A 19,578-nucleotide genomic window follows, 5' to 3' on the forward strand; every position below is an offset into this window, starting at 1 on the left:
GTCCATTGTAGATGGTCTCCTTCACGAATCAGCGTGACCCTGAAAACCACTCTGCTTACTGAACCTCGCACGCAAATGCACAGTGCCGCAACTTGCACATTGCTATATCCCTGGTGCGCTGTCTGGGTGTTATACAATGGGTGGTATTATACGTAATGCCTACGATTAGGAAGAAACATATCCTGGGCTTTTGGCCCACCAGCTTCAACGCGCAAGTAACGCAACCGATCGTGACCATGCCGTACACACCGAAGGAATACAGTACATGTACACGAGTGCACGTGCTGCTGCGTTCGCACGTGTTGTTGGAGGCGTCCAGCGATGCATGTCCCGCAAACGCTGAGCAAAAATCCATTCACCAAAATGTAGTCTCATTAATGTCGCTGGCGGCATCTCATACCGGACAACATGTTGCTGCACCACTGGTGGGCATGCGGATCTGCTCGGCTTCGAGCGCAAACTCTCCCTGCTGTCGATGAAGATATGATCGCAGTCGGTGGCTTAGTACCCCCATCACCAAGTCTTCGACTTCTTGAAGGCAGTCTTTCTTCCCGGTGAAGCCGGTTGTGTATTCGGCGTGGAGTTGCAGCATTGTTCGGACAACCGAGCTTGGTCGTGCTTGATCGTCGGAGCGAGTGATGATAGTCCAGCGATGCATGCGGAATTGGATTCCTCCTGTTGCGAGAACCAAACGATCGGCCTGGACCAGTACCACGCGGTTCGGTTCTTCGATCTTGCGCACGAAGGTAAACCCGCTGAGCTCTCTCGCACCCACATCGCTTTGCAATAGCCACACGAAGCTCTTTTCCACGGAGGCTGGCTTGCGCTGTCGGTGCTGGAAAACAAGCAGCGCGCAATGTTGAAATTGAAGTTAGTATCTACGGGTCAGGGCAACAACCTCAAATTGACTTACGAAGTGGTACGACTTGTCGTTGTATTGCCGAACAGCGAGAAGATCTCGCCAAAACATCGCGCTCGCCTCCTGCACCGAGCACGGCAATGTGGTCGTCATTGTGATCTCGACCACCCTGCCACGTGTAGGCTCTTGCTTTACGCACAGGACGGAGTCAGTCGAAGGAGTTTCTTTGTGACGAAATACTACTTCAGAATCGAGATACAGCCCTTCAGTCGTCTTCTCCAGCCCGTCGATCACATCCACAGCGCATCCTGCTTCAGTCGACGGAAGTTGAGCTAAAGGGGAAGGCTGTCTGCCAAAGACAGATTCAAAGTTCTGTACATGTATAAACGAAAGCAAGGTTAGGAAAAAAAACTTGAGATAGAAATACATTACAGCAGAGTACGTACTCGAAGAGAGATCTGCGCCGGGAAATCATCACGTAGGGCTGTATTCATCTTCATTTGCTCTAGCAGGACCGCTCGTAGCTTCTGGTTTAGCTGTTCCGACTTGAGGCGCTCGTGGTATTCAGTTGAAGCAATCGTAGACCATGAAGTCGGCACTAAACTGTTTTCTCCATTTTCAAGTGGGACGCTCACCAAACATGGTAAAGTAGTTGGTCCAGCGTGATTCCGTTGAAGTCGCTCCAATTCCCTTTCTAATTGGTGGCTCTGAGCCCGCAACGCCAATATCTCGGCCTTTTTGCGACGCTGTAGTTGCGTAGATGCGCCCGGAGCTTTCTTCCTCTTCCTCTTCATGGGCTTTGGAGCCTCTAACTGCTTTTCTGGAAGAAAACTCGCCTCCTCCAGCACACCGTCAAGCGAGTCAAGCAGCACCGATTCCATGTCTTCGTTACTGTAAGGAGAGCTGTCGTTTTCACTCTCACTCGTAGTGACGTCGCCGGTGCCGTTGCTGTTACCATCATCCCACGCGTCGATAAAAGTCACCAGCTCCTCTAGCGTCGATATGGTATCCGCTTCCCCGACCAAGAAGCTCATGAGAAGCGATTACTGTAACTAGGTCCGATCACGCAAGACGAAAAATGAGCGATGCGGTCCACCCACCCGAGTTAGTGATTACGATAGCAAAAGGTTGACGAACACCGGGTGTTTATGCAGGCCCAATACTCACGTGAACATCGATAAGCTGCGTCGATAAGATGCAGCCGCGACAACTGGAGCTCGCGCCAGGATGGGTGAGGTCCTACAGCAGTGCGTTTCCACTGTGCAAAAAGCAGATACCCTGAGCCTGAAAACGACGCTTTTCATTGCCACCGCCACTGTTCCACGTTAGTCGATCTACGCGCTTTGCATCATCGCCGGCTCTGCTCGTGGTCCAAGACGCTCTGATCTAGCGCTAGTGCTTTGGAAAGGTGTTGCTATGGTATCGTTGCGGATAGCTTGCTGGGTTTTATGTGAAACTCCGGTTCAAGTTCATACTTGCAGATTTACGGTACTCAACACGCAGCTATTCATACACAATCGCTTTGCTCCATTCAGCGCACGCTCACACAGAGATCCCTTGTATCATCACCGCAGATCGAGTCTCGTTCAGCATCACGTTCTGTTGCGACTGCAAGTAGTGGCGGTACAGCTCGCTCAATTCCTGAAACGCTGATTCTCGAGCAAAGGAAGCTTCTTCGACTGGATGACTCGCTTCCGAGTCGAAAAATAACTGCTGAAAAGAGCGTAGTACTGATGTGTCCTTGGGGGCATCCGCCGACGGCGTGATGAACATCCACGACTGATTGCGGAACTGCAACTGGTACTTCGGCAGCCGCAAAGTGTCTACCCAAATAATGACGACTCGATCAGCTTCTTCGTACCTGCGTACGAAGTTCTGTTTCCTGAATTCGAGCGTGCCAATTTGACTCTCCAGAATTAGCGCGTAGCTTCGCTCGAGAATATTTGGTCGATCTCCCAACGACTGACAAACAGAGGTCCCCACTGTAAGTAAAAAATACTGCGTATCGAATACAAAAAATCACGGCACGTACCTCGGAGAGACTGAACCATTTCCACAGCGTATCGCTCGCCTCCTTCAACGGGCACATCATCGGCGTGGTCGACATAATCTCCACCGTCTTACCCAGCGACTGGCTGTGCTTCACCATCGCTTGCACACTGATCGACTGCAGCGCCTCCGGCCGATAGACCGCGTCTGCCTCCAAGTACAAGCTCTCCACGCTCCTCTCCAGCAACGCCAAGCTGCACGCCGATTCATCGACCAGCGGTCGACACGGCTCCGGCTGCAAGAAGTCCATGCCCTCCATCGCTGCTGTCCCCTGCAGTAACTTTCGCAACGTCTCGCTGACCTTGAGTTGGTTGGCCATGATCTTCCTCAGCTTGGTATTGGTCTTCTCCGCTTGGAGACGCCCTCGCCACTGCAGCGCCGCCTGCTCCGCGTAAGTTAATGCCCCCGACGCTGCCTTTTGTTGCAGCAACGTAGTATCTTCAACATCCAGAGCTTGTGTTGCGCCATGCTTAAGTTCCTCCAACCGAGTCTCAAGTTGCGCGACTTGGACTCTTAGAGCAACAATCTCCGCCTTCTTGCGGCGCTGTAGCACGGTCGAGGAGCTGTTCGGGTATTTCCGACGCGGTTTCTTGGGCCCAGCAGCACAGGGCTCGCCTTGTTGCTGCTGCTGCTTCTGCTGCGGCGTGAGGCACCTCGGCGCGGTAGAAACGCCCATTGGGGAGCTCCATTCGTCCACGAAGGCCAGCGTGGCCTCTAGCGTAGCGGCTTCGTCGGCGTCAGTGACCAGAATGCTCATTATTAGCTGTCGAGTAGGGGAATACCAGTCACTTTTGCACTGGCGCTGACTTATGTGGACTACATAATCATATTGACTGCGTAATCACAGACCAACATTCACACGACAAGGTTTTCAACCAATGGATGGAGCGATATGGTGTGATTGGACAAAACAGAAAGGCAAGTTCTAGTTGAAGTTGGGGCTCTGGGGGCTCTGCTGCAGCACTTGGGTGAGCGTTTGGCCCACGAGCGTTTGGTTGTCGAGGATCGTCTTGAGCACGCGGTTGGCCTCCTCGGATTTTTTCCGCTCGATGAACTGGTCCAGCGCCACCTCGCGCCAATCCACGCCTCGGTCGTTCGCGACAACGGCCACTTGCGGCTGCGAGGCTCTGGTTTTCAGCTGCTCGAGGTACGTCTCCAGTTCCTGGACGTGCGCGCGAAGGAACGCGAGCTCCGCCCTTTTGCGTCTTTGCAGTCCCGTAGACGAGCTCCAGCCGGTGCGGATACGCTTGCGCTTCGGGGGCGGCTTGGTCTCACTGGCGGAGGTCGCTCGTCTGACGGACTCGGTGCTCTCGACTAAGGCCAACTTGAGGTCTGCGTCGGCGATACCGCACTCGTTGAAGGCCCTTTCGTCCATCTTGAATGTATCGACAAACGCGAGGATTTCCTCAACGATAGCCATGTCGTCGTCCTGCAGTTGCAGAGTCATGTTCGTACTCGCGTATTTGTGTGTGTCGCTCTGGCTGTGAGAATTCGAAAGTGACGAACTACCCGAATTCCGTTGGACGACGACGGCGATGGCGATGCCAAGTACTATTTCATGGGGAGACCTCATTGGCGCCTGCGCACGAATCTATTGGTGCTGGCTCGTTGGACCTTTCCTCTTTGATGCTCATCTGCAACGTGTGCGTCCGCTTAACGCCAGCTACACGTCCACCAAGCTCTCGTAAACCGTCGTTTGGCGCAGTTGCTGCAATTCGCTAGTAGAAAGGGCACCTCCCTGTGTTCCCGCTGCGTTTTGAGGGCATTTTGCGCTGGTGACGGTGACGAGATAGCTATAGATTCATAGCCTTACACACGTGTCCTGGTACAAGTGCCGGCGATACTAGTGGTGGACTCAGCAAAGGAATACATCCTACTGTCTGGGCTTAGATCGCTTTTGCGTAAATCTACGGTATTTGCCCTTGACGAACGGCGAGAAGGTGTATCTATTATTGCGGTCCTGGTCTGTGTGATCGCCAACGCAGCGGGGCGTAGTCGTCATTGCTGATGCTCCATCAGGCGATGCTTGACAGGCATAGCGAGTTTTGCTAGTTAAACACGTGCAAAACACTAGTCATCCTCGAGATACACTAACGCGTTGCGGATGTTGTTCGTTCCGTGTTTGCGCGTCATCGATGATTACGTGTTGCAAGAAAAGGGAAACGCGGCAGCTCTCTCTTTGTTTTGCCACAACCATGGCTTACTACAGCTCACCAATGGCAGCCGTATTTCTTCCGCCCAGCTTACTGTACATCGTAAGCAAAGGGTGTTTTCAGGTTTCAAGTCGAAGCAACGTGTACGTGCACCACCCAATCACTCCGACGTGACCACAGGTTAAAATCATGAGGCGGACTTGCTTACGAGGACCAAGTCGATTACCACGTCCGGATAGACAACGAGAGGACACAGCAACGGAATACTTCAACCACCAAGCACGCGCCTTTTGATCAATTTACTCCTTCATCTCATGGCTCTGCATGACGCAGATTGTGTCTAATCAGCTCCGTGACGCCCGCTCGCTCTGGGTGTACACGGTACATGCAGCCTCTCGAGTCCTGACGTCGATACATGTATTTGCATTACATTGTTAAATAACGCCCTGCACCTTGCGAAACGATCATCGAACTATGTCTCATGCCGTAAATTCAGATTTGACTAATACGGTACATATCTACTGTTTTGCTCACTCAGAAAGTATATTCATGAATTTACGCAGGCGTCACGGAGGCTTCTTTCTCTCATACACTCCACGTATCCTCATCTGGTGCGGGCGTTGCGTTCTTCGTGCAAATGGTACTCTCCTCGAAGACGTTCTTCAGCGCGTCATGTATCTGGAGCTGGTTGTTCATAATGGTCTTCAGCAAGCGGTTGATCTCCTCTGCCTGGACGCGTTTCAGCAGCTCAGCCATCGCCAGATCCTGCCACTGACATGAATCTTCGTCCTTCGACGCGTCCAAGTCCGTGGTCGGAGGCGACTTGAGTTGCTGGAGATACGTCTCGAGGTGGAGCACGTGCTGCCGCAGGAACTGCAACTCTGCTCGCTTGCGCCGCTGCAGACCCGTGGAGGAGCTCCAGCCTGTGCGTTTCCTTCGCCGCTTGGTAGATTTCTGCTGTGCGCAGGAGTCTTCTGAGCCGGGCAGGCAACAGTCTCCAGCATCCGATCCATCGACCGCCAACGGGGACTCGCCGCCATTGTTGCTGTCGTCGCAGTCGGCGCATTGCCCCGCGCACTCGATGAAGGCGAACAGCTCGTCCAGCGTCGCTAGCTGCCCTTCCTCAAGCAAGAAGCTCATGTTGCAGTCACCGGGGCAATTCGAAAATAAAGGTTCCTGTAAGATCGCCATTGACCGACTGTCGCGGGCCACCCGAACCAGGAAGTGTTGCCCACACTCGAGTCTGTCATGGTGCACCGAAAGCTCGCGATCCGAAAATCGGCGGTACAACCAACACCGGGTTTGCGTCTACATCTCCACCCCCGACACGAACAGCCTGCCCGTATCCTCACTGGTCGAATGGCTTAGATTGCCAAGCAGCATCGCATTGACGAAGAGATGCACCGCCGGATATTTCTGCGAGCGAAATACCGATCTAAACGCAAAACAATTGGTACCCTGTCAATAACGTTATTTAGATCCTATCGACTTCGAAAGTAGAAGGTCCTTTATCTATGGTATATGTTAGCAACGTGTACTTTAGCATTACCGTATAATATATTATATTGAATACCCTCTATGAACTAGAAAGTACTATAATCGGCGGTACCTGAGGTATAAATGCGATCACTTGGGGCGTCTCACGCTCTGCGTGTAATAGCGCTACGCATAGTCCAGGTCGCGGGATTCCTCTGCCATCGCTTGTTGGCACCAGTCAGTCTCCTCAAGCTACGAATCGAGGCAAACACCGACTCCGGTTGCAATCACCGAAGGCTCTTGACAGGTCAGCAAATCACGGAACCTCGCACGCAAATGCACAGTGCCGCAACTTGCACATTGCTATATCCCTGGTGCGCTGCCTGGGTGTTAAACAGTGGGTGGTATTATACGTAATGCCTACGATTAGGAAGAAACATATCCTGGGCTTTTGGCCCACCAGCTTTAACGCGCAAGTAACGCAACCGATCGTGACCATGCCGTACACACCGAAGGAATACAGTACATGTACACGAGTGCACGTGCTGCTGCGTTCGCACGTGTTGTTGGAGGCGTCCAGCGATGCATGTCCCGCAAACGCTGAGCAAAAATCCATTCACCAAAATGTAGTCTCATTAATGTCGCTGGCGGCATCTCATACCGGACTACATGTTGCTGCACCACTGGTGGGCATGCGGATCTGCTCGGCTTCCAGCGCAAACTCTCCCTGCTGTCGATGAAGATATGATCGCAGCCGCTGGCTTAGTACCCCCATCACCAAGTCTTCGACTTCTTGAAGGCAGTCTTTCTTCCCGGTGAAGCCGGTTGTGTATTCGGCGTGGAGTTGCAGCATTGTTCGGACAACCGAGCTTGGTCGTGCTTCATCGTCGGAGCGAGTGATAATAGTCCAGCGATGCATGCGGAATTGGATTCCTCCTGTTGCGAGAACCAAACGATCGGCCTGGACCAGTACCACGCGGTTCGGTTCTTCGATCTTGCGCACGAAGGTAAACCCGCTGAGCTCTCTCGCACCCACATCGCTTTGCAATAGCCACACGAAGCTCTTTTCCACGGAGGCTGGCTTGCGCTGTCGGTGCTGGAAAACAAGCAGCGCGCAATGTTGAAATTGAAGTTAGTATCTACGGGTCAGGGCAACAACCTCAAACTGACTTACGAAGTGGTACGACTTGTCGTTGTATTGCCGAACAGCGAGAAGATCTCGCCAAAACATCGCGCTCGCCTCCTGCACCGAGCACGGCAATGTGGTCGTCATTGTGATCTCGACCACCCTGCCACGTGTAGGCTCTTGCTTTACGCACAGGACGGAGTCAGTCGAAGGAGTTTCTTTGTGACGAAATACTACTTCAGAATCGAGATACAGCCCTTCAGTCGTCTTCTCCAGCCCGTCGATCACATCCACAGCGCATCCTGCTTCAGTCGACGGAAGTTGAGCTAAAGGGGAAGGCTGTCTGCCAAAGACAGATTCAAAGTTCTGTACATGTATAAACGAAAGCAAGGTTAGGAAAAAAAAACTTGAGATAGAAATACATTACAGCAGAGTACGTACTCGAAGAGAGATCTGCGCCGGGAAATCATCACGTAGGGCTGTATTCATCTTCATTTGCTCTAGCAGGACCGCTCGTAGCTTCTGGTTTAGCTGTTCCGACTTGAGGCGCTCGTGGTATTCAGTTGAAGCAATCGTAGACCATGAAGTCGGCACTAAACTGTTTTCTCCATTTTCAAGTGGGACGCTCACCAAACATGGTAAAGTAGTTGGTCCAGCGTGATTCCGTTGAAGTCGCTCCAATTCCCTTTCTAATTGGTGGCTCTGAGCCCGCAACGCCAATATCTCGGCCTTTTTGCGACGCTGTAGTTGCGTAGATGCGCCCGGAGCTTTCTTCCTCTTCCTCTTCATGGGCTTTGGAGCCTCTAACTGCTTTTCTGGAAGAAAACTCGCCTCCTCCAGCACACCGTCAAGCGAGTCAAGCAGCACCGATTCCATGTCTTCGTTGCTGTAAGGAGAGCTGTCGTTTTCACTCTCACTCGTAGTGACGTCGCCGGTGCCGTTGCTGTTACCATCATCCCACGCGTCGATAAAAGTCACCAGCTCCTCTAGCGTCGATATGGTATCCGCTTCCCCGACCAAGAAGCTCATGAGAAGCGATTACTGTAACTAGGTCCGATCACGCAAGACGAAAAATGAGCGATGCGGTCCACCCACCCGAGTTAGTGATTACGATAGCAAAAGGTTGACGAACACCGGGTGTTTATGCAGGCCCAATACTCACGTGAACATCGATAAGCTGCGTCGATAAGATGCAGCCGCGACAACTGGAGCTCGCGCCAGGATGGGTGAGGTCCTACAGCAGTGCGTTTCCACTGTGCAAAAAGCAGATACCCTGAGCCTGAAAACGACGCTTTTCATTGCCACCGCCACTGTTCCACGTTAGTCGATCTACGCGCTTTGCATCATCGCCGGCTCTGCTCGTGGTCCAAGACGCTCTGATCTAGCGCTAGTGCTTTGGAAAGGTGTTGCTATGGTATCGTTGCGGATAGCTTGCTGGGTTTTATGTGAAACTCCGGTTCCAGTTCATACGTGCAGATTTACGGTACGCAACACGCAGCTATTCATACACAGTCGCTTTGCTCCATTCAGCGCACGCTCACACAGAGATCCCCGGTATCATCACCGCAGATCGAGTCTCGTTCAGCATCACGTTCTGTTGCGACTGCAAGTAGTGGCGGTACAGCTCGCTCAATTCCTGAAACGCTGATTCTCGAGCAAAGGAAGCTTCTTCGACTGGATGACTCGCTTCCGAGTCGAAAAATAACTGCTGAAAAGAGCGTAGTACTGTTGCGTCCTTGGGGGCATCCGCCGACGGCGTGATGAACATCCACGACTGATTGCGGAACTGCAACTGGTACTTCGGCAGCCGCAAAGTGTCTACCCAAATAATGACGACTCGATCAGCTTCTTCGTACCTGCGTACGAAGTTCTGTTTCCTGAATTCGAGCGTGCCAATTTGACTCTCCAGAATTAGCGCGTAGCTTCGCTCGAGAATATTTGGTCGATCTCCCAACGACTGACAAACAGAGGTCCCCACTGTAAGTAAAAATACTGCGTATCGAATACAAAAAATCACGGCACGTACCTCGGAGAGACTGAACCATTTCCACAGCGTATCGCTCGCCTCCTTCAACGGGCACATCATCGGCGTGGTCGACATAATCTCCACCGTCTTACCCAGCGACTGGCTGTGCTTCACCATCGCTTGCACACTGATCGACTGCAGCGCCTCCGGCCGATAGACCGCGTCTGCCTCCAAGTACAAGCTCTCCACGCTCCTCTCCAGCAACGCCAAGCTGCACGCCGATTCATCGACCAGCGGTCGACACGGCTCCGGCTGCAAGAAGTCCATGCCCTCCATCGCTGCTGTCCCCTGCAGTAACTTTCGCAACGTCTCGCTGACCTTGAGTTGGTTGGCCATGATCTTCCTCAGCTTGGTATTGGTCTTCTCCGCTTGGAGACGCCCTCGCCACTGCAGCGCCGCCTGCTCCGCGTAAGTTAATGCCCCCGACGCTGCCTTTTGTTGCAGCAACGTAGTATCTTCAACATCCAGAGCTTGTGTTGCTCCATGCTTAAGTTCCTCCAACCGAGTCTCAAGTTGCGCGACTTGGACTCTTAGAGCAACAATCTCCGCCTTCTTGCGGCGCTGTAGCACGGTCGAGGAGCTGTTCGGGTATTTCCGACGCGGTTTCTTGGGCCCAGCAGCATAGGGCTCGCCTTGTTGCTGCTGCTGCTGCTTCTGCTGCTGCTTCTGCTGCGGCGTGAGGCACCTCGGCGCGGTAGAAACGCCCATTGGGGAGCTCCATTCGTCCACGAAGGCCAGCGTGGCCTCTAGCGTAGCGGCTTCGTCGGCGTCAGTGACCAGAATGCTCATTATTAGCTGTCGAGTAGGGGAATACCAGTCACTTTTGCACTGGCGCTGACTTATGTGGACTACATAATCATATTGACTGCGTAATCACAGACCAACATTCACACGACAAGGTTTTCAACCAATGGATGGAGCGATATGGTGTGATTGGACAAAACAGAAAGGCAAGTTCTAGTTGAAGTTGGGGCTCTGGGGGCTCTGCTGCAGCACTTGGGTGAGCGTTTGGCCCACGAGCGTTTGGTTGTCGAGGATCGTCTTGAGCACGCGGTTGGCCTCCTCGGATTTTTTCCGCTCGATGAACTGGTCCAGCGCCACCTCGCGCCAATCCACGCCTCGGTCGTTCGCGACAACGGCCACTTGCGGCTGCGAGGCTCTGGTTTTCAGCTGCTCGAGGTACGTCTCCAGTTCCTGGACGTGCGCGCGAAGGAACGCGAGCTCCGCCCTTTTGCGCCTTTGCAGTCCCGTAGACGAGCTCCAGCCGGTGCGGATACGCTTGCGCTTCGGGGGCGGCTTGGTCTCACTGGCGGAGGTCGCTCGTCTGACGGACTCGGTGCTCTCGACTAAGGCCAACTTGAGGTCTGCGTCGGCGATACCGCACTCGTTGAAGGCCCTTTCGTCCATCTTGAATGTATCGACAAACGCGAGGATTTCCTCAACGATAGCCATGTCGTCGTCTTGCAGTTGCAGAGTCATGTTCGTACTCGCGTATTTGTGTGTGTCGCTCTGGCGGTGAGAATTCGAAAGTGACGAACTACCCGAATTCCGTTGGACGACGACGGCGATGGCGATGCCAAGTACTATTTCATGGGGAGACCTCATTGGCGCCTGCGCACGAATCTATTGGTGCTGGCTCGTTGGACCTTTCCTCTTTGATGCTCATCTGCAACGTGTGCGTCCGCTTAACGCCAGCTACGCGCCCACCAAGCTCTCGTAAACCGTCGTTTGGCGCAGTTGCTGCAATTCGCTAGTAGAAAGGGCACCTCCCTGTGTTCCCGCTGCGTTTTGAGGGCATTTTGCGCTGGTGACGGCGACGAGATAGCTATAGATTCATAGCCTTACACACGTGTCCTGGTACAAGTGCCGGCGATACTAGTGGTGGACTCAGCAAAGGAATACATCCTACTGTCTGGGCTTAGATCGCTTTTGCGTAAATCTACGGTATTTGCCCTTGACGAACGGCGAGAAGGTGTATCTATTATTGCGGTCCTGGTCTGTGTGATCGCCAACGCAGCGGGGCGTAGTCATCATTGCTGATGCTCCATCAGGCGATGCTTGACAGGCATAGCGAGTTTTGCTAGTTAAACACGTGCAAAACACTAGTCATCCTCGAGATACACTAACGCGTTGCGGATGTTGTTCGTTCCGTGTTTGCGCGTCATCGATGATTACGTGTTGCAAGAAAAGGGAAACGCGGCAGCTCTCTCTTTGTTTTGCCACAACCATGGCTTACTACAGCTCACCAATGGCAGCCGTATGCAGCCAAGGACTCAAAACCAAACTCCGAAATGCTTTTAAAGAAGTTGGTATGTTTGTGGCTACTAGTCATTTATGCCATTTATGAGGACTAGCCATACTTCTTTTCTAAGCATTTTAGGATTTTGCGTTTTTGCTTCGTATTATTTTTTTGTTTCTGGCAGTGACTAAACAAATATAACAAATAGTGGTGTTCTCGACTCGTCGCTTGGCTGGGGTCAGGATCCAACAGCAACGTAACAATTCTCCGTGGTTCAGTCAGTTACGACAACTTTTTCGCGAGAAAAAGCTCGCATGTTACTCCGATAGTCCACGTAAAGGCACTAGCAGCGTCGTTATCTCGACAAATAGTGTAAGGCGTGAATTCGAGTTGTTGTAGTTAAACCTACTACAATGCAGTAGTTTTTTTTTTACAGCTAGCAAATCATTTCGCTTCAGGAGCATACGTATCACGATCGCTATCCACTCCAGCTGGGTTTGATAAAAGAGACCAAGGTCCTTCGTGTTGACAGACATTCGCGCTACGGACTGATCGCTTCATACTGTAGGTTTTGATTCAGCCATTCATAGTTGTTGTACCCGTGCTTCTCGCGTCCATTTAGCGAGATATGTCCTCTATCGAACTGATAGTAGTGTTAGGCCTAACATGAACTATACACACTTGTAGAATTGGTAGACTGTTGCTAGACCATTGTAATGTTTTTTTTCTATGGTGTTTAGGTTGTCACGCCCCACAAGACACGATGCTAGCTGGTCCAAATATTTAACTAATCAGACACTATCAGTTTTGGGTAGAGGGCCTGGTTTAGACGGCTCAGTGGTGTTAAAACGCTCATGACAAGACCATTGATACCAAGCATGCTGCTATTCGGCACCAAATATAACATCAGTCCCTTCAATAGCTAAGCTTTGTACTTGAGAAGTCTAGTTGGGGAGCTGAGGGACTACATCTTGAAATGCATCCTGTCTCCACACGCAGTGGATTCAAACTACTTCGGAGTAGTAGGCAACTCTCATTTCACTCAGCTATGACGTGTCGTACTGGTATTGGTCAACGCCAATAATTTCGGGATACCTTTATCAAAGTGATGACTTACTAACGTGAAGAATTGCCATACCACGCAAACTATCGCTGACACGGTGCTGATTAGCCCATAAGACTTTCAGCTTGCGGTTTAGTTTCGAAACGTCTGGCATATAGGTTAGCAGCGTAGCCGGATTTGCTGTCGTGTCCTTCTCCTTCAGCCTGCTTGTAGTATTTGTGCTTCCTGGAAAACCATTATTTCCGCCCACTAGTGGGATTGATGACGACGTTCTTTATCGCCTTATTCGTTTCTTTTTATTCCAGGTTTGGACTCATTTCGGCTCCGACGTGGCTTTCTCGGTGAGATTGACACGATGACCCACCGTCGGACTGTCGCAGGTGGAATGAATTCGTACGAGTATCTCGAGGGAGTTGTCAGCTTCCACAAGTAAGAAATTCATCGCAGTTGCTGCCAGACCTGAGCACCGTTACGTTTTGATCCATCAATGAAGAACTGAGTATGGTCACCAGTCCTCAAGTTAGCGCAAAATATTCGACACCGTACTACTTACATGATATCTATACAACTTAGTAGGCACCAGTTCATCAATGCTGAGTGCGTTGCTGGGCAGAAAGTAAACCTGGGGAAACTATTAAATTGCCAGTTTTGCCCGTTTACTAAAATGCAACGATGGTACAATGTTTATTAAAATTCCACTCGAAAGGGCAATATATCCATTCCGCGATACTGTCAGCGCAGATATGCCTGCACCAATCGGAACTGCACTGAGCTCTTGCATCTATTGAGCGCATATATTCAGGATGCAAGTGCTGCAAATAGAGGATGCAGAACCAGTCATGGTAATCAACCCCTAAACGTGTTCCGAGTTAGCACGGCGTGTTCTAGCAAGCAAGGCCTCATCTCTGCAATTATTGTGGCTAGTGATCACCCTTTGTGGGATCATCCTTTAGAAGAAAATATTAGGCCGGTGGGTATAATAACAGAAAAGCTCTGAATGACCTTGTTCTCTCAACTTAGTGAAAGCTAAGACCGAGTCTGAATACGATTCTGCACCTGCGCAACAACCCAAAGCGTAGGCAGCAGCTCTGTACCTGAAAAAGTGGACCGTTGTGAGTTTGTTGATGCTTTCCCTGTAAAAAAGCGATATGGAGGGTGTCGAATCAGTCTCCTCAAGTGAAATGACTCCGTATAACTTTATGTATCCCTTTCGGATCTTTCGTGGTGTGTTCACGCCTTGAAAGAAATCTGTGACGATCGTCTGCCTCTTGAGGTGTCACGAGCCACAACAAGCGTCGCTGCGGTGGATTCGGTCCTAAAGCGAAGCACCTAAAACCTCCGCCTACCAGATAGTGCTGGAACATGCATAAAGTAATAGACTTGAATCAAATCAGGTAATTAACGCGACTTAGGCTGTAGGCCAAACAAGTTTACGTGGATATAAGATTTCCTTTACGGGCAATTTGCATCTTCATCACATGTCCACAGCAATATTTTACACTTCATCGCTGCCTTTCGCGTGGGTGGCATTTATTTTTTTAGTAAACTTTGTATCCATCGTGGCATTTTAACAATTTCCCATTACATTAGGCAAACTACATCTTGTTTTATGGAGACTGGTCTGAGAAGTTGCGTAAGAAAACTCGAATTCCAGTTGCATGTACTTACATGTACGTCGGAGTACGAGCTCTACTGTCTCAAAACCTTGGTTTTCTTTTCGATCCTGTATTTCCTGACATTGTTCGGTACATAATACGTAAAAACTACCATGCTGGAAGCCAACGCGTTTTATTTTCACACGATCAGAGGTATACGATTTATATGTTAATCTATCAACTAATTTAATCAATAACACTCACCTTTGACGAGGTCGGCAGAACAATACGTCCAGCCTTCTCCATCAGAGCATTTTGTTGTGCTTGAAAGAACTTTCGGAAGGCGTTGCCTAGACTTCCTATGATACTGCTCTGCGCGTACGAAAAGTCTTCAGGACTGACCTGGGATTCATCTTCGTGTTCCATGTAAAGCTCCAGATAAATCTCCACGACGGACGCATTCGTCTCGGCACTGGAAGGGTTGACTGTCATCCAGCACTCGTCACGGAATTGGAAGTTCTTGGAAGCAAGTATCATGCGCTCGGCAATGACGAAGACAGTGCGATCTGCCTCTTCGAACTTCTGCATGTATTGCAGTCCGTTCAGCTCCAACATCCCCGAGGGGCTCCGCGCGTTCATAACAAAGTTCTTCTCGTGTGCGTTCGGTTTGCTAGCCTTCATCTGAAATACCAAATACACGCGTGTCAGTCCCAGCACAATCGACGGAGAAGATCCATGTGCAGACTTACATATTTGTACACCTTGCCTGGGTAGTCGCGGTACGTCGTCAGCTCCTTCCACAATATCTCGCTCGCTTCTTGCACGGAGCACGACAACGGCGTCGTTGTGATAAACTCAACCACCTTTCCACGCTGCGCGTCTTGCTTGATTCGCATATCACAAGAAATGGCTGGGGATTGCGTCGTAGCGTGGAATTTTGTCTCCCACGTCTTGTACAACCCCTGCACGAGCTCTTCCAGCTCCATCAAAATCTCCTTGCTGTTGTCACCGTCTGCCAGACCTATTGAGCTGTCAGCCGTCAGTAGCGATTGCTCTGTTCGAGGCTCCGTCGAGAGTACGAACTCCATGCCCTATGCATCAACAAAACGTGGGCAAGCTCAGATATCCGGTGTCGCTAAGGTCCACCACAATAGTATAGAGAAGTATCGATAAGCACTTACATTGAGCACCGAGCGCTTCTGCAGCAGTCCACTCAGAGCTCCGTTCACCTTCTCCTGGTTTTCTAGGATGGACTTGAGTCTGCGGTTTGTCTTCTCGGACACCAGTCGCTCGCGGTACTGGACAATGGCCATCTCGTGCCAGTTCGCTGGTGGCTTCTGGATCACATCGCCCACCACCAACGCACCGTCGTCCTGTCCTGCGGCCAGACCCAGCGCCACATCTGCGGGTAAGAATTTGTTCTTCTTGAGCAACTCCACTTGAGCCTCGAGATCCTGGGCCTGTTCTCGAAGCGCCTGAATCTCCGCTCGCTTGCGTTGCTGGAGTCTCGTGGACGAGCTAGCGGCACTTCGGGTTCGAGGTTTCTTAACAGGCTTAGTATCAGCACTCGAGGACGACTCTGAAGTCGTGCGTTGGGGCTTCGAGCGTTTCCTGGTGGCGGGTCTCGCGCTTACAGGCTTCGGAGTCAACAGTTCAGCTGGCGTGATTTGACTGTACACATCGAGCGGAGAACTGTGGATGTGCAGGGCGCTTCCGGCCAAGGTCTCCGATAAGCTTGGTCTTGGGCCTCGCAGCCGTCAATGAAGGCGAGAACCTCCTCAAGTGAGACGAAGGCGTCGTCGTCAGCTACGAGGATTTCCATGGCTGAGGGCCTTTCAGTAGTTGCATTATACCACAAATGACCGCCCGTTTTTTTTCAACGAATATATTACCACCTACAGGTAATATAACCGTCGAATACCAAAAGTAGTCAAAAAATGGGCAAGACCTCTCGATACCTTCTGATGCAAAGGAGCATTCTCTAATTTTTCAGACGCTACAATACTTCTAAATATTGTTTCAGCTAATGCACAAATGACTGCCAGTTTTTCAAATATAAAGAACGATCCATCCTGATAGATACAATATAAAAATATAAATAATCATATATACGATCCAACGATCCAACCATAATTATGTGTGAATATATTATTCCAAGTTCAGGCAGGAAATGTAAAAAGGCACCTAATAAGCCATTTTGTCATATTGAGAGCCATCATCCGGATTATAAATCATTTACAACTGAATATCATATCCCGAAGCATGGTATTGACCCCTTTAGGGAAAGAAGACACCTATCAGCAATGGATAGAGCGTGGCTATTGAAGCACACATAAATTGTAAATATTTTTTTATCAAGCTAACAAGGCTCTATTTTTTTTCAAAAAAAATACCATTAGCTTAGAGCTCATTTAGAGCAGCTAACAACTTGGGCATCTTCTCATTAACAAAGTCATTCTTCTTTAGCCAATCGATGTATCCACAATCGAATGAATAGATCTGTTGGATAGTCTTCCCTTTGTGCTTTCCCCACGTCATTAGGAACGAGCCGTCATCATTAGTGAATTTGCTCTTAATAAAAACTCAGCAATCGCAGGGTTCGAATCAATTAGAATCTTTTGATTCAGCAGCCAACGACAGTAGCCTGGATCAGAAGCATATACATCTTCAATAACCTTTCCTTTATGCTTACCAAACGTTAATGAACTCATGATTATTATCCAGTCTATCTATATAGATAGGCATCAGGAAATATTTGAAAAATAATATTTAATTATGGGCATTCATGATCTTAGAAAAAGCAAATCAATCATTAGCATAACTATAAATAACTTCACAGATAGAGGAGTCTTACACTTACTCGTGTCCCAGGTTAGTATCGATATAAAAGTTAAGCAAATCGCTCGTGGGTCAGGTAAGACGCTCCTATTAGTCAAGACTAATGATGATAGAATTATGTTAAAGAAAGGCGATTATATAATTGTTCGATCCTACAAACGAGAACTTAGTTAGCAGAATATTCTAAAAGCTCACCTGTGAGTCTATTAAACGTCATCTCGTTCTCGAATCCAACAAGAACCAACATGTTGCAGCCTTGTGTCGAGGCGTTCGTCCCCATTACCTGGATACTCTGAGGAACATCCTTCTCGGTCAAACGTGACACATCGGCTACGAGGACACGGTTAGTCTGCTGCCAGGTTTGGTAGTCAATAAGGCCGTTCGATAACTCCTTTGTTTGGTCACCATTGATCGAGCCGAGCTTAGAGAACTCATTAATGAAATCTTGGAAATCATAGTGATAGCTGATATCAAACACTTGCTGACTACCAATACGTACATTGAAATTACGAATCGACGAACCAGGCTGGACGGTCCAAGGAGCGCTATCGAAGCAACTTTGGAATTGCTGAATGGTAGAGGCATTGAAGTTGCCTGAAGAGGTCTCCGCGAATGGAAGTAGAGCAACTACCTTAGCGTTTTTCAGTCTTGCCGACAGCTGTAGGTCAAACGCAGTATTTAGCTGAGTAGAAGATACACCAGTGCCAGCTCGCTGGTAAAACCACTGCGCGTAGTAGTCCATATATCTGATAGTCTTGTTAGGCTTACTGATGATAGCTTGGGGGTTCTCAAGATCAAGGAACGGAACATAGAGACGGGTAGTCGTGAATGGGAAGTATGTAGAATCAATAGTAGGCTCCAGGGAGTTTGTAATCGCACCCCACGCAACCGAGATTTGGCCTGCGGTCGTAACATTAAACACACCTGAGTTCGGAGCAGAGCCAGCAGCAGATGCTACCATAATAGGACAGCCCTGACCCGAAACAAGTGTAGTTGATGATAGAGTCATTGACTTAGTCGCACCAAGTGTGATGACGGACGCACCCTGATTCACTCGGAAACGAAGCTTGATCTGGGGGTTAGCCATGAGGTCCAACTCCTTGAAAATCGGGTGAAGATCGACGAGTTTGATCTTAAGCATATAGTTCCACGTTCCTGCAACAGCACCTGCAGCAGTTGAACCAGGTACAAAAGCACCACGTCCAAACTGGTTAGCGATCGTATTAGCAGCGCCCGATGCGATAGTAGCCCATCCGTTCGTGTTCTGACCACCAGCTACTGGAGGGTTGCTTAGAAGACGCTTGACGAATCCATCATTTACAGGGTACGAAGCAGCGCCGGTAGAAGACGTCCCAAGAGCTGGAGTAATATCCGCAGCAGTAACGCTGTAGCCATCACCATAGAGACTACTGGCACCAGATGTGAATAACAACGAGCCCGAGCTATCAGGGAAAAGGAAATCTTCTGCACCATGCTTATTTACATAGTCGAGCGAAGTCTCCGCCTGAGCTCGTAGGTTGTTAGCAAATAATTTGTACTCACTCATGCTAATGACAGACTTACCATTGAGCTCGAGAGACATACCATCGATAACATTCCAAACACCACATTTAAGACCAACAGATAGACGGGTGGCTACAGATGCAAGTGTACTACGTGCGTGGGTGTTCTTCATGCTAACTTTGTACGGGATTACAACGTACGCATCGCGAAGGCATGCGAAACCCTCCGCCCCATTGAGCTGAGCAGTAGCATCGATTGTAATAACGCCATTCGCGTATGAACCCTGATTTAGATCGATCACATACGGAACGCGCTTGCGTGAACTGACCTTGACGGCCGGGTCGCTCTTCAGCGAAGACTGATATAGAAATTGATCGGCGAGTTGAGTTTCCGACATACTTGTTGAGAGCACTTATATAGCTCTCGATATAGGATCTACGAAAAATAATTAAATGAACTTAGTCAAACCAGTCTCCTCTGATCACGATTTAATATCTTTAGCGAAGCAGCTGGATATCCATCTTGATCACATCTATGAGTCGAATGAGATCAAATCGGCTCTCCCAAGGAAAGGATCATTTCTGATTCTACTACGCAAGCCAAACCAATCAATAGGTCATTGGGTCTGCGTTGTTGATGGAGCGTATTTCG

The 19,578-nt window shown here is 49.9% G+C and overlaps 8 protein-coding genes across 8 annotated transcripts; all 8 read right to left on the minus strand.

Moving 5' to 3' along the window:
- Nucleotides 1-394: 394 nt before the first annotated feature.
- IUM83_17638 (uncharacterized protein) lies at nucleotides 395-1,893 on the minus strand (the record flags this gene model as incomplete). The annotated part of the gene is made up of 3 exons (XM_067942600.1): nucleotides 395-835; nucleotides 914-1,231; nucleotides 1,306-1,893. 3 exons carry the CDS (start codon nucleotides 1,891-1,893, stop codon nucleotides 395-397), a joined length of 1,347 nt encoding a protein of 448 aa, XP_067779968.1.
- Nucleotides 1,894-2,401: 508 nt separating this feature from the next.
- Nucleotides 2,402-3,665, minus strand: IUM83_17639 (uncharacterized protein; the record flags this gene model as incomplete). Its single annotated transcript, XM_067942601.1, has 2 exons — nucleotides 2,402-2,821; nucleotides 2,892-3,665. 2 exons carry the CDS (start codon nucleotides 3,663-3,665, stop codon nucleotides 2,402-2,404), a joined length of 1,194 nt encoding a protein of 397 aa, XP_067779911.1.
- A 168-nt stretch (nucleotides 3,666-3,833) lies between these two features.
- On the minus strand, nucleotides 3,834-4,355 carry IUM83_17640 (uncharacterized protein; the record flags this gene model as incomplete). Its single annotated transcript, XM_067942602.1, has 1 exon — nucleotides 3,834-4,355. One exon carries the CDS (start codon nucleotides 4,353-4,355, stop codon nucleotides 3,834-3,836), a length of 522 nt encoding a protein of 173 aa, XP_067779926.1.
- Nucleotides 4,356-5,646: 1,291 nt separating this feature from the next.
- On the minus strand, nucleotides 5,647-6,201 carry IUM83_17641 (uncharacterized protein; the record flags this gene model as incomplete). The annotated part of the gene is made up of 1 exon (XM_067942603.1): nucleotides 5,647-6,201. One exon carries the CDS (start codon nucleotides 6,199-6,201, stop codon nucleotides 5,647-5,649), a length of 555 nt encoding a protein of 184 aa, XP_067779927.1.
- A 991-nt stretch (nucleotides 6,202-7,192) lies between these two features.
- On the minus strand, nucleotides 7,193-8,692 carry IUM83_17642 (uncharacterized protein; the record flags this gene model as incomplete). Its single annotated transcript, XM_067942604.1, has 3 exons — nucleotides 7,193-7,633; nucleotides 7,712-8,029; nucleotides 8,105-8,692. The coding sequence occupies 3 exons, from the start codon at nucleotides 8,690-8,692 to the stop codon at nucleotides 7,193-7,195; spliced, it is 1,347 nt and encodes a 448-aa protein (XP_067779928.1).
- A 508-nt stretch (nucleotides 8,693-9,200) lies between these two features.
- Nucleotides 9,201-10,478, minus strand: IUM83_17643 (uncharacterized protein; the record flags this gene model as incomplete). Its single annotated transcript, XM_067942605.1, has 2 exons — nucleotides 9,201-9,620; nucleotides 9,690-10,478. 2 exons carry the CDS (start codon nucleotides 10,476-10,478, stop codon nucleotides 9,201-9,203), a joined length of 1,209 nt encoding a protein of 402 aa, XP_067779929.1.
- Nucleotides 10,479-10,646: 168 nt separating this feature from the next.
- On the minus strand, nucleotides 10,647-11,168 carry IUM83_17644 (uncharacterized protein; the record flags this gene model as incomplete). The annotated part of the gene is made up of 1 exon (XM_067942606.1): nucleotides 10,647-11,168. The coding sequence occupies one exon, from the start codon at nucleotides 11,166-11,168 to the stop codon at nucleotides 10,647-10,649; it is 522 nt and encodes a 173-aa protein (XP_067779923.1).
- A 3,664-nt stretch (nucleotides 11,169-14,832) lies between these two features.
- On the minus strand, nucleotides 14,833-16,307 carry IUM83_17645 (uncharacterized protein; the record flags this gene model as incomplete). The annotated part of the gene is made up of 3 exons (XM_067942607.1): nucleotides 14,833-15,267; nucleotides 15,336-15,677; nucleotides 15,768-16,307. The coding sequence occupies 3 exons, from the start codon at nucleotides 16,305-16,307 to the stop codon at nucleotides 14,833-14,835; spliced, it is 1,317 nt and encodes a 438-aa protein (XP_067779924.1).
- Between the last annotated feature and the right edge of the window lie 3,271 nt (nucleotides 16,308-19,578).

The sequence above is a fragment of the Phytophthora cinnamomi genome (assembly GCF_018691715.1).
Source record: "Phytophthora cinnamomi strain GKB4 chromosome Unknown Contig131, whole genome shotgun sequence".
NCBI lineage: Eukaryota > Oomycota > Peronosporomycetes > Peronosporales > Peronosporaceae > Phytophthora > Phytophthora cinnamomi.